The sequence below is a fragment of the Haemorhous mexicanus genome, chromosome 20, assembly GCF_027477595.1.
Source record: "Haemorhous mexicanus isolate bHaeMex1 chromosome 20, bHaeMex1.pri, whole genome shotgun sequence".
In the NCBI taxonomy this organism is placed as follows: domain Eukaryota; kingdom Metazoa; phylum Chordata; class Aves; order Passeriformes; family Fringillidae; genus Haemorhous; species Haemorhous mexicanus.
The window spans coordinates 4,858,084-4,873,925 of NC_082360.1; the positions used below are offsets into that span (position 1 = coordinate 4,858,084).

At 48.0% G+C, this 15,842-nt stretch overlaps 2 protein-coding genes across 7 annotated transcripts in view; both read right to left on the bottom strand.

Annotated features, from left to right (window-relative positions):
* The window catches only part of ITGB4 (integrin subunit beta 4), a 29,027-nt gene extending 26,106 nt beyond the window's left edge, over window positions 1-2,921 (bottom strand). For 2 of the 5 annotated variants that reach the window (XM_059864765.1, XM_059864764.1), the window contains exon 1: window positions 2,447-2,918. In XM_059864765.1, the coding sequence (XP_059720748.1) occupies window positions 2,447-2,451 (5 nt within the window). In that variant the 5' untranslated portion in view covers window positions 2,452-2,918. Of the gene's footprint in view, window positions 1-2,188; window positions 2,213-2,446 lie in introns of those variants that run through there. The other 3 variants (XM_059864762.1, XM_059864763.1, XM_059864766.1) reach the window with 3 other exon arrangements.
* Window positions 2,922-8,613: 5,692 nt separating this feature from the next.
* SAP30BP (SAP30 binding protein) overlaps window positions 8,614-15,842 on the bottom strand; it is a 29,352-nt gene continuing 22,123 nt past the window's right edge. For both annotated transcript variants that reach the window (XM_059864519.1, XM_059864518.1), the window contains 7 exons: window positions 15,754-15,842; window positions 13,251-13,342; window positions 12,724-12,784; window positions 12,162-12,213; window positions 11,713-11,771; window positions 10,417-10,501; window positions 8,614-9,743 (listed from right to left, as the gene is read on the bottom strand). In XM_059864519.1, the coding sequence (XP_059720502.1) occupies window positions 9,562-9,743; window positions 10,417-10,501; window positions 11,713-11,771; window positions 12,162-12,213; window positions 12,724-12,784; window positions 13,251-13,342; window positions 15,754-15,842 (620 nt within the window). In that variant the 3' untranslated portion in view covers window positions 8,614-9,561. The remainder of the gene's footprint in view (window positions 9,744-10,416; window positions 10,502-11,712; window positions 11,772-12,161; window positions 12,214-12,723; window positions 12,785-13,250; window positions 13,343-15,753) is intronic.

The following is a 15,842-nucleotide window of genomic DNA, read 5'->3' on the forward strand; positions in this document are numbered from 1 at the left end:
AGAGGTGGGCTGAAAGGGTAGGGAAGAAATCCTCAGAGCCCGTGGAAGGACAGCACAGTTGCAAACATCACCTGAGCACCCAGCAAATCCCATCTCCCACCATGGTATGGGCCACAAGATGAGGATTGAGTATGGGACCAGACTGCTCAGCTCACAAGGACCTAATGCCTCTTCCCTTAATCACCAATTAGGAAAAAGGCACCAAGGATCAGATGGACACACCCTGGGCCTCAGGCACATAAATTACCATCACGTCTTTTCAACTGCTGAGATAAAAGGCCATAAAATCCTGCTCAATATCAACGTTCTGTTGCCCTGTGAGCCACCAACCTTCAAGGATTTTGCTGGGCAGATGCAAGCTTGCTGGGTGCTGGTGGCACAGAGCATGGCCACTGAGGAATGCAGCCTGCAATATTCCTGCAAAAATATGGGAGTGGCCACCCCTTGCTTTCAGAAGTGTCCTCTGGAAGGGAAAATGCCACTTCCACTTCAGGAAAGCTGCAGGACTTGGTTGGGTTTTCATGACAACAACAGCAACAAAAAATAAATCAGTTCAGCTGTGCAAAAACAAGGAGAAAGAGCAGCTCCTGGCTGCACATAAACTTCCTACCATTTCCCAGACTTGCTCCAGCATTTCCTCCTGGTCTCCTCTCGCTCCCCCAGCCTTTGCCCTGTCCCTAAGCACAGTCAACAAATCTGCTCCAGGCATATGCCAAGAACCCCTGAGCCTGGAGAAGCTGGGTCTAGCTACCTCATCCCCAAAAACCCAGGCAATGCTCCAAACAAACCACTGGTGCAATGGGACAGAGGACAGGATTGGAATGGCGGATGGGGGAGCAAGGAGCTGTTTGTGATGAGCCACAAAGCAACAGCAGGAGCCTGATCCCAGCTGCCAGGTGGGGGACACCCGGCAGGCAGGTTGGGATATGGGAGTGGGAAAGTGAGGGAGATGCTCAAGCAAGGAGTTCCCAAGCACAGCCTTTCCTCTCTTGGGTGGGAATTGCTCTTTTCATGGCTGCAGCCATGGGGGGTTGTGTGGGGCTGTGCAGGGGACTGACCCTGGTCCACGGCATCAAGGACTATCCACGTGTCCATGTGTACTGAGGATGGGCAGTGCAGCCACAGCCCAGGGGATCAGGGACACAGCTCCTGTTCTCTCCCCTGCACTTGGTGGCATAGAGCTGCTGGGACCATGCTCCAAAATTTGGAAATTATCAAGCCAGACTCCCCAAAACTACCAAAACCTCGACCTACAAATCAAATAGTCTCTTACACACAAAATCCTACTGGTCTTGTTTTGTTTGCCTTCCCCATCCATTCCCCCTCCTTCCCCAGGCATGCTTCTGCAGCTGGGACACTCCATGCATGTGTCTCCATTTGCTGTTTTCAGCTCCCAGGTTGAGTTCCAGACCCCAGACACGGCCCCCAGCACCCTCCAGCCAGGGATAAAACACAGCAGGACCCAGCCCGGGCACGGAGCTGCTTGTGGCCAGCACCCCCTGTGCTGTGAAGGGCTGGTGGCTCTGGTTCCATCTCCTCCTGCTGTCCCCGGGCTCCGGCAGGGGGGAACCCCAAGGAGCAGAGGCAGGAACGGCAGGACCCTGCCTGGGGTCTGCCCAATGCCAGCACAGCCCTGGAGCCCTCCTGTTCCCTCCATGTGCTCTTCCTCTGTGCCACTTTCTCTGCTCCTTTGGCTCCACAAGACACTTTTCCCTCCTTCCCCTCCGTGGGTGCTCCTCAATCACCCTTTCCCCCAGCTAACCCACGCCTGTCAGCCCCCTCCTACCAGCCCTCCTGTCCCGTTCCCTGTTCCATGTCCATATCAGATCCACCAATTTGCAAACACCCCAACACTTGCAGTGAACCCTGAACCCCTGCTCTCTCCTGGCCTTTTCCTCCGGGATCCCCCTTCCCTTGCTCCCCCCTTGCAGGGGCAGCCACCAGGTCTGGAAAACAGCCCCGGTGGGCTCCGCGGGAGGGAGGCACCCTCAGCCCGGCTGGCCTTGCACACCTTCACCCGTGAAGGATTCCCTGGGTGCCAGCTCCGAGGCACCACAGCCTTTCCCCCTGGAACTAGGCTGAGGGATGGGGCAACCCCTGAAACTCCAACAACTGTCCCCCAAAGGGCTCTGCTCGGCCGTCCCACCTGTGGCACCCCCGCACCGCTCCCGGACCCCCACCCAAATACCTGCGGACACAAACCCGGACCCGTGCAGCCCCCAAAGCCCTGCCCGGTCACCAGCGTTGCCTTTCCCTGCCAGCCCAGAGGCGCCGGACGGTGCCCGACGGCCAGAGGAAAACAGAGGGAGCAGGCGGGCAGGGGCCGAGCCCCGCGCTCCGTGTCCTGCCCACCTGCCCGCGCATTAATTCACTGCCCGGTTCATCAACGCAGCAAAATGCAAGCGAGCTGGACGCTGCAGAGCACAGATGAATTAATTCCACAAACCTCATTAGCGCTGGGTCTGACTCAGAGTCCAAATCCTCTGCCGCAGTCCCAATAACAGGCACCCGCACACCAAGCCAAGAAATTCTCCCGAAGGCAGAGGGGGAACGTGCTGCTTCGCTGCTGCGACTTGGTTTCCAGCTTTGGGCTTTTCTTTCCTTTTTTTATTCTCTTTCTCCCTCCTCTCTATTTTGTGTCCCGTTTCTCTTTCCGGTTAAACCTCAGGTCCCGGTGCGGCGGGGAGCGCAGCCAGCCCGCGATCCCACATAACTCCCTGCGCCTCCCCGGCCCCTCAGCCAAAAATCCACTTTGTTCTCACTGCCCGCTCTGCCGCCTCGCCCTCCCGAGGGGCTGCCAGGGAGGAAAGGTGGGAGCTGCGATAAATGAGCTTGGATCCCAGGTGAGGAGAAGTTTTATCCCAGCTGGGAGGGAGGAAGGTGTGCCCGTGACGCAGGGCTGGCATTCACTGCTCCCGGCACACCTAGGCGGGCAGGCACAGCCTCCGGACCCTCCCTCAGCGCAAGCACCATCCCACAGGAACAGGGCTGAGGAAAGGGCGGTGGGAAGGTGCAGCCGAGGGCAGCGAGCCCGGAGGGGCTGGTCGGCTTCATCTGCCTGCTCAAGACAGAGCTGAGGGAGCTCCCCGACCTCCCGTGGCAGGGGTTTATCCTCCCAGTTTCCCCCTGGCACGACTGGGAGGTGTCACCCTCAGAGCTCAGGTAACTCCTTGCTGAAATGTCAGGGAAATTCCAGCCCCACCAATCCTCAGGTGCCTAGCCCAGCCTCGGTGCTTTGTATGCAGAGAGGATGGATCAGCACCTTGCTTTATCCAGGGCATGGGCACAGCCGAGCACTCCTCACCTGCAGTGAATCTGCCTCAAGATTGTAGCACTAGGAATGATTCCCATCCATACCTGCATCCCACCACGGTCCAAGGCTGCAAAAAGCAGCAATCCCACAGCTGATTCCAGTCCTTCTGCTAAGCTGGATCCAAAATCCCTTCCCCAGTCCAAAGAACAGCAGAGGAAGGTTTAGAGTTCAGGTGAGGCTGTTTTTCTGTCCGCAACACCCATTTGCTTTAGAGCCTGGGGTTGGTCACAGCTCAGAACCACTCACACTTTCCACAGAAGGGAGCACACACGTTCTGGAGTAGATGCAATGGCAAAGGCTGGATTTTGGCTCCCTGATAGATCCTCACAAGGAAAATCCCCTGAGCTTCAACATGAGCGATAGCAACAGCCAGATGGAAAAATGGCACATTTCCTGCCTGACTACGAGCAGGGCAATTTTGCCCTCCTCGCTCTCAGTGTGGCATTACAGATGCTGCTGCTCTCCAGAACAGATAGAAAGGTGAGGAGCAGGATTCCTTTCACTACAAGAAATTAGGAAGCTCAAGTTAATATATGCAAACTGCCTTAGCCCCAGGATAAAGGAGGATGTGCTTGTGCCATTAAAAACTACAGCAAATGGGAAACAGGCAGAGGTGCAGTGGAAGATGGCCCCGGCAGTTTAAATCTGGCATTTCTGAGTTTCCCAACGCATAACTTGGCAACCCCAGTCCTTTTGGAGATGTGATTTCCTAGAGTTAAAAAAAGGTTCCGAAAATGAAGGAGGTTTGCTGTTGTTTGTTTTTGTTTTTGTTTTTTTTTAACACATGAAGACAGTGACTGCAAGGTGAGAGCTGGGACATGAGACAAAATAAAGGCAGAGCAGGACCAGGCTGTGAGTGTTGATGCTTGAGCTGCTGGTGAAGAGCAGATCATTCCCATGGAGGGCCTGAAGGCAGAGGGTCCTGCTCTGTCTCAGGAGCCACAGCTGCAGCAGATGTTGGGCATTGCAGATGAATTAAAACTGGGCTTCAGTTCCCAAGACGGGAGGGGAGCTTGTGCTGGTGCTCACAGACCTGTCTGGTCACCTCACCTGGCCCTGTCCACCAGCAGCTCCCACCAGCCCCATCCCATGTCCCACTGCTACAATTTTCCTCTTTGAGGTAAGCTGCTACTGCAGCTGAAGAAGCCAATTTAGGCTGCAAGAAGTGTTGTAGTAAAAAACCCAGTTAATTTAGTGATGGATCCCTAACAGGAATCCTGAAGCCAACCAGAAAAGCTCATGAGCACCAACCTTGCACCACAGTACTCCATGTCCTGACTTTCTGGGTGTCCTCCTTTCTCCACCTGAGATGCAGAATGTTTGTGTTGCCCCCTGCAAAGGATCTCTGGTGTCACCTGCAGACCCTGACAGCCCCAGGGTTTCCTCTGCCTCCCCTTCATCCCTGCAGCCTGGAGCAGCAAGGAGGGACCAGCTCCCTTCAGCGTTCCCAGCTGTGAGGAGAAGAGGAGAAGCCGAGCTGCTCCCTCTGGGTGCTGCCAGAAGAGCTCACCATGCCAATTTTGCACCTTTCTTTAAAACTTTTCCCCCCAGCAGCTAAGAAATCCCAAACCCACAGAACATGAGTTTTCCTAGTGCTGTAACTGGGCTGCTTTTACATTTGCAGGGCTGATAAAGGCACTTTTCCAATATAAAGGCAACTTCACCATCAAATTTTTAGGGCAAAAAATCAGAGAGGAATCAGAAATTTTCTGTAAATACTCACGAGAATATAAAGGTTTTAATTTAATCTTGTCTTTAAAGAAAATAAAAAGGTTGTTTAATGAGTTGTCTTTCAGGCAACTTCTCCAAATTACTTCCACCATGGAAGAGCACCAGGTGAACTCAAGTTCTTGCCTTGGTTCCGTACCTTGCTCTCCCTGCCTGCTGGATCAGGCTTTTGTCACACAAATTTGCTGCTTTTAAGAACAGAGGACAGGGGTTTCAGAGGCAGGATGAGCAGATTTCAGTGCAGATGGCTCCACCACAGCTCACAGCCACATCTGTGGTGAATCTCACATTCATAAATCAGTGATTTTCTGCAGTGGCAATGTGGCCTAGAAATTTTTGCCCTAGGAGGAAAAACATGTAGTTTTATAGCTCACATGAAATTATTGCTCTCTCTGCTGACTACCAGTCCGAGTGCCAATTACTGATAATTACAAGTGATTTCAGGGTTAATTATTTTCTTTTTTTTTTTAATGTCACGCCAGCTTGCAACAGAGCCTTTTCTTCTTTCTGTCCTGCCACCACAGCATGTCTGGAGACAGCTTTGGGGCTTTTTCTAGGTCTTTATTGTGCAGTTACAGCCAAAATCCTGCTGGCTGGAGCACATTCATCTCCTTTTTGAATTCTGCAACAACACACATTACTAAAAGAAAAATAAACAATCCCATCACTGCACTGTACACTGTAGTGACAATATCCTGCTATGTGGCTTAAATAAAAGGAATGTGTAATAATGTATTATTAATGTACATTAATGTGCACATAACTCATTGCACTAAATGATGCTTAATATAATTCCCTGTTCAATTAAAAGTGCCCAATGAAATCCTGCCAGATTTTCTCCCTCAGCCTTTCCCTCAAGGCAGCATTAACTACACGTGCCCCCTGTTTTCCAGTAGATGTTCCTTGTCACGAACATGTTCCTAAAAGAAAATCTCTCTGATGAACATCCTTGATTAACATTTGCCTATGGGACAGACTGGCAGCAAGAGGGAAGTGGGACACAGAAACATCACCAGAGGAAAATATCAGTAAAGGATCCAGGATACAACCTCAGCCTGGGACACTCCTGTCACCGATTTGGGGACAGCAGGGCCTTCCAGGGATCCATCAGCACCTCACCCAACTGCCAGAGGCTGAGCACACACCCATGTCTTCTATGCAAAAAGGCAAAACCTTTCCCTGTGAAATCCCAGAGCTCTGCTGTTTACCAGCAACACAGGGCACAAGCCCGGCCTGAGCACAAATAAACACACAGCAGCTATGGGAAGTCATTGGTGTCCATGGCTCTCGCTTAGAACAAAAGGAAGGAAGTGGAATATAAACAGTCAGAGGAACAGCAGTGCAGGGAAGGCTCAGAGGTGGAAAAATGCCCTGTAAAAGCCATGCAGGAATGTGCTGAGGTAAACGTTCCCCCCAAAGGGAAGAGGAGACTTTGGTGGAACTTTGTTGCCCTTTCAGGGGGTCTTGAGCCTGCACAGCAATTTATTTACCTTAACATTTAACATTAGAGAGCCTTGGGGAGCCCTGCTGAGAAGATCTGCGTTTCTCACTCTCTCTCTGGAGATATTCCAGAACTGTCTGGACACTACCCCGTGCCAAGTGCTCCAGGAAAAAGTGCTTGAGCAGGGAGGTTGGGCCACTGCAGCCCTTCCAGCCTCACCCATCCTGTGATTCCCTGCAGGTACCAACTCTAGGCTTTCCTGGGCTCACACCATTCCCCAGGAATGAGCAGCTCATACCCTTTGATGACTCTCTGGGCACATTACAAAGCCCACCTGTTTGAGGGGCTTCACAGGAGCCAACTTCTCCCCTGCAATGGAGAAGAGCTGGAAAGGAGCTTTGCAGGTGTTGGCTGCAGCCATCACCTCCCTCACTGCTGGAGCTGTCATCAGCAAAGCCCTGGCATGGCCCAAAGCCTTGGCAAGGAAGGCTCTTTCTTTCATTTTTTGTTCATCTCAGTGCATAACTCCCCTAAACCAGACAGTGCAGCAGCAATCCAAGTAAAACATAGCTTCAGGTGCTCCCATTCCATGGTTTGAGGTGGGGCTGGCAAGGTCTGCCCTCCCCACCTGCTCCCTCAGCCCAGCAGCACCCAGTGAGACAGAAGATAAAAGTGAGTCCTGAACACACAAAATCCCTTCCCACACCAGCATCAAAGCAGGGCAGGTCTCTAAAGCACAACAAGCAAATAGGAGAGAAAATCAACACCTCGGGGCATGGAGGTGGAAGAAAAGACTTCAGAAGGGAGAGGGAGAGCAGAACCAACTCTGCCAAGGATGAGTTCATTACTGCAGCTCTCCTGCCTCTGCTGGGGCAGAGACACAGCCCTGAACGTGGAGTTTCAGCTGAGACAAAGCTCCTTGAGCTATGAGACACTCCTGCTTAGGAAGGAGATAGGCAGAGAGAAGCCCTGTGGTGTTCAAGGAGCAGAGACTAATTTTTGGACTAAGGAATGATGAAAATAAGACTGGTTTTACTCTCCTGGCTATGGTTAGCACCCCTTTGGAAGGAGAGGTAAGAACGAGTATCTACAGCTTTCAGAGCCACAAGTGCAGCCTGAGCAGTCACTGTTGCAGCAGCATAAGGAACTTTATCTCTGTGTCAGCTCTGAGTTTGCCTCAGGGCACACTGGGCACAGCCAGAGTCCTTGAGGGCTGTTTAGGCACTGACACACTCAGCAGGGCTCACAGCAAGAGCTCCAAAGCAAACCAGTCCAAACTCCTGTCTGGGGGCTCCAGGCCATGGCTCCCAGGAAAAGAAGGAGCCTTTTCCCTCAGGACATCACCCTTGTGTGCCTGAGGTTCCTCCAGCTCCTCTGGGGCACTGACTGACCACAGCCCAGTGCAAGCCATCAAGCTGTCCAATGCCATTTTCAGAGCTGGGAAAAGGCATTTCCTGCAGTTTCCAACCTGGGTATCCATCTATTTATTACCTCTGATCCAGCATGCAAAATGAACAAGAGCAGCAAGTTATTGGCTGCAATTTTCTTATACAGGGGTTGGCATCCTCACTCCACCTTTTCTGGGAGAAAAAACCCAAACCTAAATCAAGCCTGATTCAAACTGCTTTCTCCACTGCAGACAGCAAACACTGACTCCTGGGAGCTCAGGAGGGAACTGCCAGAGTACAGCCCAGTTCTGCAGGTCTCTTGCAGAAGCTGTTACTGCAAGAGTCTGGAAACTGCTGCTCCAGGGGTCCTGGATACACAGATGCTTTTGTTGGTGTGTTTTTTTTTGTTTGTTTGTTTGTTAAGCTTAAATGACTACCAGGACAAAGTGTTTAACATGTTTTAAAATTATCTGTCTACAAGCAGGATATCAACCTATTATTTCTACCATAAGTCTCCATAAATGCAAAGTCTTGATCAGGACTGACACAAGCTACAGAAAAAACTGAAAGAAAAAAAAAAAAAAAAGAAAAAGCAATCCCAAAACAACTGAATTCTCAGAAACTTACACTTTTGCTGATCTGGCAACCATCTCTCCTATCACCACTTTATACACTAGGACAAAGAGGCTCTGGGTAGAAATTTAACTTTAAAGAAATGCAGACACATCAATGACACCAGGGGCTTTTTAAAAAGACTTTTCAATTTTTATTCAACAAAATTTTCAACTGAAAATACTTTTTCACAACAGTGGAGCAAGCAGTAACTGCCATGTGTGCATTCACAGAACATCACAAGCTAAAACAAAGATGGACAATGTCACAAACAGGATCAGACACTCTCCTCTGCTTCTGTCCAACCTCATTCCGTGGCAATGGAAGTGTTTCTGCACAGGTCTTTGCAAGTGAGCTCACAAATCAAACCTCTACAGCTTGAGGGTTCTGCATAGAAATCTCCATCCCTGTGAGATGGTAACAGGATGTTCCAGCACAATTTCCTCAAGAGTTCCACAGTTTCACACGTGGTCACTAAGATCTACACAGAGAGCACAGGGTACAGGTGTCAGTGCTAGAACAAAGAGTGAGCCTACACTCACTGATGGAGTTTGCTTCAAGTCCCTGCTACACATCTGGATGTGGACACTGAGTGGTTGTCTCTGCTTCAACTTGCTCAGAGCTGAGCTGACTCTGGAGGGAGGCACCTACACAGGCTGCAGGCAGTCCTGGAGCACCACCTGGAACACACAGGGGTAACACTGACAGTCTTTCACTGCTTGCCCTTTTAATTTATTTTCTTTTTTCCCCCTAAAACAAACTTGCAGGTAGGTAAGACCTCAATGCAGTAATTAATAAGCAAACTTTTACAAGCTGACTCCAGATGCCACCTTCCTCCAGCACAACACAGGCAGCCTGGGTCTTCCCCCAGCAAGCAAAGCAGAGGCATGGTGGGCAGAGGTCCATTCCTGTGGGCACACAGCTGGCATCCTGCTCCTGCCCCCAGCCTTCCAAAGGGGAACTGTGAGCTGCTTCAAAGAATCTTGTCATCTTTTACCAAAGAAGAAATCCACCCCTCCCTTCCAAGGACAACGGCTTCAGTGACAAACAAGTCCAAGACTCCAGGCCCAGCACAGCAGTCACTGCTTGGCCTTTTTTACAATGGTGCCCACAGCTGAGATCACCGTGGTTTTGGAGCCACTGGCACTGGTTGTCACTGTGACAACACCTGGCAGGGTTGCAGTGGTGGTGAGGATGGTGGGCTGAGCTATCGTTGTTACAGGAATGGCAGAGTCCCACTTGCTCTTCCTCTTCTGGGCATCTGTGAATTTGATTAAACGAAGCACACAAAGATTAGCATCACATTAGAGGTCACCAATCCCTTCTTAACACCCTGTCTGGTCAACCCTTAATATCCCACAGCTTGACTAGACAGCTTCCCCTTACACTAATTTCAGGATACACTGGCAGTAAGTAGTGAGGAGGAAAGGCAACTTTTCACTTGGGGTACCAGGAGTCAGAGTAGAACTCTAGACCTGAACTCCAGCAAAAGGGGAGACAGTCTGCCCCAAAGCAGACTTAATTTCAACAGAGCACATGTATCCCACTGGCTCAGCTACAGGCACTGGACACACTCATCAGCTTCCAGTGGTTTTTGTCCCTTCCCCTCAGTTTCCAAGGCAGGAGAATGATTTCCAGTGTTTCCAAATCTCAAAATCAATCAGTTCCAGGAATACTCTACAACCACAGAGAGCAGCAGGCTTCTTGACCCACTAATAAGTCTCTTCACTATCCCCACTATCACCTGGCCCCAGTCTTCCACTCCAGAAGGACAGCCATGGACTACAGGGACTAGAGGAGAGCTAGTCCAACACCCTTCAGCAGAAACACTCCCTTGCATTATCTACAGGATCAGTAAGGAGCCTTCAGGCTTCAGGAAGCACTAATCCCAGCATTACTGCAGCTTAAGGGGTACATTCACAGCTATTCTTTACCTCCCACAGTGGTGCTGGATGTTGTGGTGGTTGTGGAAGCAGCACTTGTTGCTGTACCCTTTTTAGTGCCAGTCACAAATTCAATCTGGGAAGGGAGAGACACATGGAAGAAAGAGGAGAAGATGAAAAAATGAATTGTTAAGATTACACAGCCCTTTTTTAACACATAGCACCTCTCTTAAGTTTTTTTAAAACAGCTTTAGTGTGATATAAGACGTTGCACTGGCCTCTGAGCTGCCCATCATGTGGGAAGGAAGACACAGACCTCAGGCCATGAGAATTAAGGATTAATTAAGCTTCAACCCAGCTCCTAAACCTGATACAATAAAAATGTGTTTGTCTACGGGTACAAGCACAAGATTTGATACAGCTCAAACAGGATAGAACCTGGTCATTTAACTCTGTATTTATACAGTTAGAAGCTCATATTCATTTTCCTTTAAGGAACATGCAAGGCATGTCCCTGCTTGAAGAATTTATTGTGGCTGCACCACAGCAGGAACCCTGGCAACAAGAGCTCCAACAGCACTGCAGCCTCAGAAATGCAGATCGGGGCAAGGGCATGATCAGATACCTGGGTTACTGTGCAAAAAGCCAAAACAAGCAGCAAGACACAGCATGCACTGCACAAAAACCCTCCATGGACTGGAGATGGAAGGAGCCTTCTGCAGCTTAGGTGGCAAATCTCTAACATTAAACATGTTCTAATGCCAGCCACTGGCTCAAAGGAAACACAGGACAGGAACGAAATCTCTTCCAAGTCCAATCTGTGTTCTTCTTGGGGTATATCTAAGAATAACTGGGCTTGTCACAAAATGCACAGTTAAAATAGGCCCAGTTTTCCTGGAAATTGGATGCAACAAGTTAATATCACAGAGAACAGAAAGCAGGTATTGTGTCACACTGAGACATGGTGAGGAAATTAAGCTTTAACTAGGCTAGGCACCAGGCAAAATGTCATAAATTAAGGAAAAAGCTGTTCTTTATTCATTATCTTGCCTGTAATCTGACATACTGAATGCCATTTTTAGAGCTCTGGTTTAAAAATACTGATAAAACAGCAGGAAATCCAGTGGAGTAAACAACCTATAAATGGACCTATAAGGAAGGGCAAATAACTTGATCTGTGAAGCTTGGGAAAAGAAAAGCAAGAATAAGGGAGAGATCTAGGATAAAACAAGCAGTTTTAACATAGAAATAGCAAAGCAATATGAAAGAATGAAAAAAAGAATGAAATCCAGCAGGGAAAGGAACAAAAGCCCTGCACCTGCATCTCTTTAGGTTTTGAGCAGGTACCTTTGTGCGTTCCTTCTTGGCCTTCTCCAGTTTGTCCATCTCGATCTTCTGGGCTTTAGCTGAGAAAGAGCAGAAGATGTGAAGCACTAAGAACAGTAAAATTCAACAGTTCTCATTCATGCACTTCCCATGATAAAAAAAAAAAAAAGATTCAAATTCGATATAGAAAAATTAAACTGCCATGAAAGCGACTGCTGCTTTTTAATCAGAGCATTGCAGCACTAATTTGTTCATTTGAGAGATGAAAGCATTGCAGAACCAATTAAAAAAGCCTTTCCAAACTGATGAAACATCAGTAACACTCAGGCACATCCAACCAGAATGGAGTAATTAAAGAGCAGCATGTGATGACTTCTCATTTATACATAAAGTGAAGACTCCAGTGCAGTTAATTAAGTACAAAACACAAAGACCTATGCTAGGACAAAAAAGAGACTTCCTGGAATTACCTAGTGCCTCGTAATATGAATCCTCTGACCAGCCATGAGGATCAAACATGTCCTGAAAAAAAAGAAATAAAGCAGATTAGGGCTATTCCCACAGAACCACAAAACCCAGTGCAAAAATGCTTTACGTATTTCTGTTCTCTGATGATAATCAGAGGTGACAATGAGAATCATCACTGATTTCTTCCTGTATCCCAGTGACATAAAGGTCCCATCAGACCTTCTTTTATGGGGCCATGTTCTGTTGTGAATGAAGAAACAGCTTTGAAGCAAAAAGGATGCTAGGGTAAGTCATGCATTTTTCTGTTACTCAGCTTCTTTCCCCCCTCAAGGAGTTCCATTCAGAGCTCCACACTTCAGCAGTTTTTGTGCAGAATCATTGTAGCAAAGGTTGAGGCACTGAGGCTCAGTGCTGCACAAAAATGTTCACTTCACTGCAGAGGCTCAGACTGAGGCTGCATTACAAGACCTCTAAACAAGCAGGCTCAAGAAAGCCTGAAGTGAGACTTTACATCTCTGTGCTACCTTTACCAACTCCTTTTCCAGTCAAAACACTGCCCCTCACCTTTGGATAATTTGTACCAAGTTCATCAATGGAACAAAACTGGATCAGCTTTTCATAGATGCTGCAAAGGAAAAGCAAGAGGTCAGAACAGAACCAGGGAGTAGAAGGGAACAGAAGTGTTTCAGATGCGCCAACAGAGAGAGGTTATCACCTCTTCACACTACCAAGTGAAATGAGAACCTGGGAAGCTACACCTGCTATGATGGATGTGGTACCCCATTATCCACAGTATTTCCTATTCCCCAAAACATCTACCAGCTCCCAGAACAGTCACATCTACTGAAGTACTTCATCCAAGTACTTCACCCAAGCCTTCACATTTGGAATCTAACCAACACACCAACTTCAGCTGCTGCTTTACCAAAAACAAAGAACAGTTTTACTATTTCAGTCACAAAATTGAGAAAGACAATTTGTAAGCAGTAGTCCTTCCTGTTCAGGATCCTTCTGCAACAACTCCAAAAAAGAGGGAAATTCTTCAAATTCACTCTGTGGTGTTGTGGTCACATGAAAAGATGGTGGCTCACCTGGGATTGCGAAATTCCTTTTTCCTCTGGATGATGTAGTTCATATCCATGCCCTCTTTCACCTTCCTCTCATACAGCTTTTGAATTTTGTCCTACAGCAGAAAGATTATAGGGTGAGCCAGGATGAAAAGGAGCAGCACACCAGCTGACTCCTGTACATGTGGAAAGAAGCCAAGAGAACCAGTGACCTCCTTAAATAGAGCTAGGATTTCACCTTTACACCAGGGCCAGGCTGCTCAAGAGACACTTCCTCCTTGAATGTCTGAAGTACCTTCCTGAACTGTCTGATTGGTAAAGGAATTCTCTTTGCATTTACTGAAGGCTTTAGTGATTAAAGATCTGCATACAAGGCACAGACTCTTCCTTCCTAGGCTGTTGTTTCCCTTCACAGCCATGACACAGAAAAGCCAATTCTGAAATCCAGAGGTTCCCCCACAACTCACAGCAACCACCAACACCCACCTGCAGCCTCAGGTAAGCACCTGAGACACAGCAGCTGTGCTACACTGCTCACAGGGCAAAGCTCCTGCTCATCTGTTAGCCAGGCAGGGCCAGAGCCAAGTTCTGCTGGAGAACTAAACCCAGAGTGATCATCAGGTCTTGCTGGGGGTCCCCACTGCAGCCAAATGCTCTCAGGAACAATGTGCTCATAAATCCCTGCTTTGGTACCAGTCAGATGGAATCAGCTTCTCTCTGCACATCACCCACAAGGCACAAGCCCATGCCAAAGGCAACTTAACTGACCCAGGTTGCAGCTGTCAAGCAGTCTACTCTCTAAAAGGCTAAAAGATTTCAAATCAAACATGATTTTTTCCTTCCTCAGTAAGGTGGATGAGAGTACATAAAAATATTCCTACTCTGGTGATGGTGAAGGGACAGCAGAGGCAGGAGCTTTCAGACAGTTCTGTGGTACTGCTAAAATATCCTCAGTAATTTCCATCATCTTTTCATTATGACAGAAATTTCTTATGTACAAGAGGCACACAAAACAAGACCAGAGCTGTGCTTCAGTCTTTCAGGAGGGGAGAAGTTGAGTCAATTTTCCTTTGTTGCTTCTGGATAAGTCACTTCATGTCTCCCTCCCTGGACAGTCAAACACAGAGCTGACTATTGTCTGAGGGCTTGCTGCAGCCTGAATAAAGGAGGATTGTTAAGAGCTGATATGAAACTCAACAACCTTAAAAAAACTTTTATAAGATAAATCTTTATCAGCTTGTCACAAAATCAGCAAGAGGAAATGACACCATCTCCATGTCCAGCAACACATTGTAAGGTTTGAAGGAAGAAACTGCAAAAAGGTGAATCTGGGGAGTAGAAATGACTGAACAGGTGCTCCCTTTTATCTCCTCCCCATGGAGTAGCAATGAGTTCCCCAAGTCCACAGATGGGCAACTGCTCTGTCAACTTTATAATAAGAAGTCCTCTCTTTGGCAGAGTTCAAAATACTGTGTATCAGAGGAAAAATTTGACAAAAGAGCAAACCACCAAGAGAAGAGCCCAGAACATTTTGCATTTCTAAGGAACAATCCCATCTCCTTGCTCAAAGTGCTCTAAGATGTGGTTTGACCTGCCAACAGAGGACAAGCTCCCCTTTGATGTAACACACTAAACTTCTGTCAAAGAGGAAAAATTCTGCTTTATTCTGTCTACCCTGTCAAGCTCTGTGCATTCCTCAGGTCTAACACACTCCAGTTCATTGATGTCAGAACAGTAAAATCCTCCTACAGCACTAGAGGAGGTTTGGGTGTGCCCAGGTACAGTGTGTGGAGAAGGAAGCATCATCTGGATGGTGAGTCACTCTGAATCACCACTGCATGTTAGGGGCTACTTTACAGAGCAGTCCAGGAGTGGTTCTTTACTTGTATTTCTCCTGGGCAGAAAACCAGAGTTAGAACTCAAGTGTGTGTTAGGAGACAGCAGTCTCTGCTCTTTCATTTGCACTCCATGAGGAGAACACAGAAGGTTATTGCAAACTTGGTCACTGCTGTTATTTGGGTGTGCACCAGAGAAAACATGTGTTTGTGTTCTTTTGTTGCCTCTAAGCTACCAGCCTTCCCTCTAAATGTTTACCATCCAGAGACACGTAGGTGGGAAAAGGAATCCAGGCATTGCTGCCTCAACTATTCCAGTTTAGGGGATTTCGGGCCTGTATAGAAAAACAATTTGTTCTTCTTTGCAAGGGAGCTGAATTTGCTGAGGTAAGAGGAAAGCAGCCCTGACAGTAAACATTGCTTCTGTGTCACTGCTGGGATCAAGAGCTGTTTTAAAGCATAATTAACCCACAGAGGCTGGAAAGCAGCTTAAAGCTACTTTGAGATTCCTAAACTAGAACTGCTGTAAAGCATAAAGCATTAACACAGTGCATTCATAAACCCAGTGTGTAAAACCCAGCTTTAATGTGGGAGCTTTGCCTTGTGCAAAATTACTGAACAGGGTTCTCAAATATGCCCTGAACTGCAAATCTTAAAAAAAAAAAAAATTAATGAAGTGGACTTATACCAACCTGCAATTGGTTAGAACATCTGCCAGGAGGCTCAGGAGGGATTTTGATCTCATCTGGAGACATGTTCCTCACTCTTTCTGAAAAAGAAG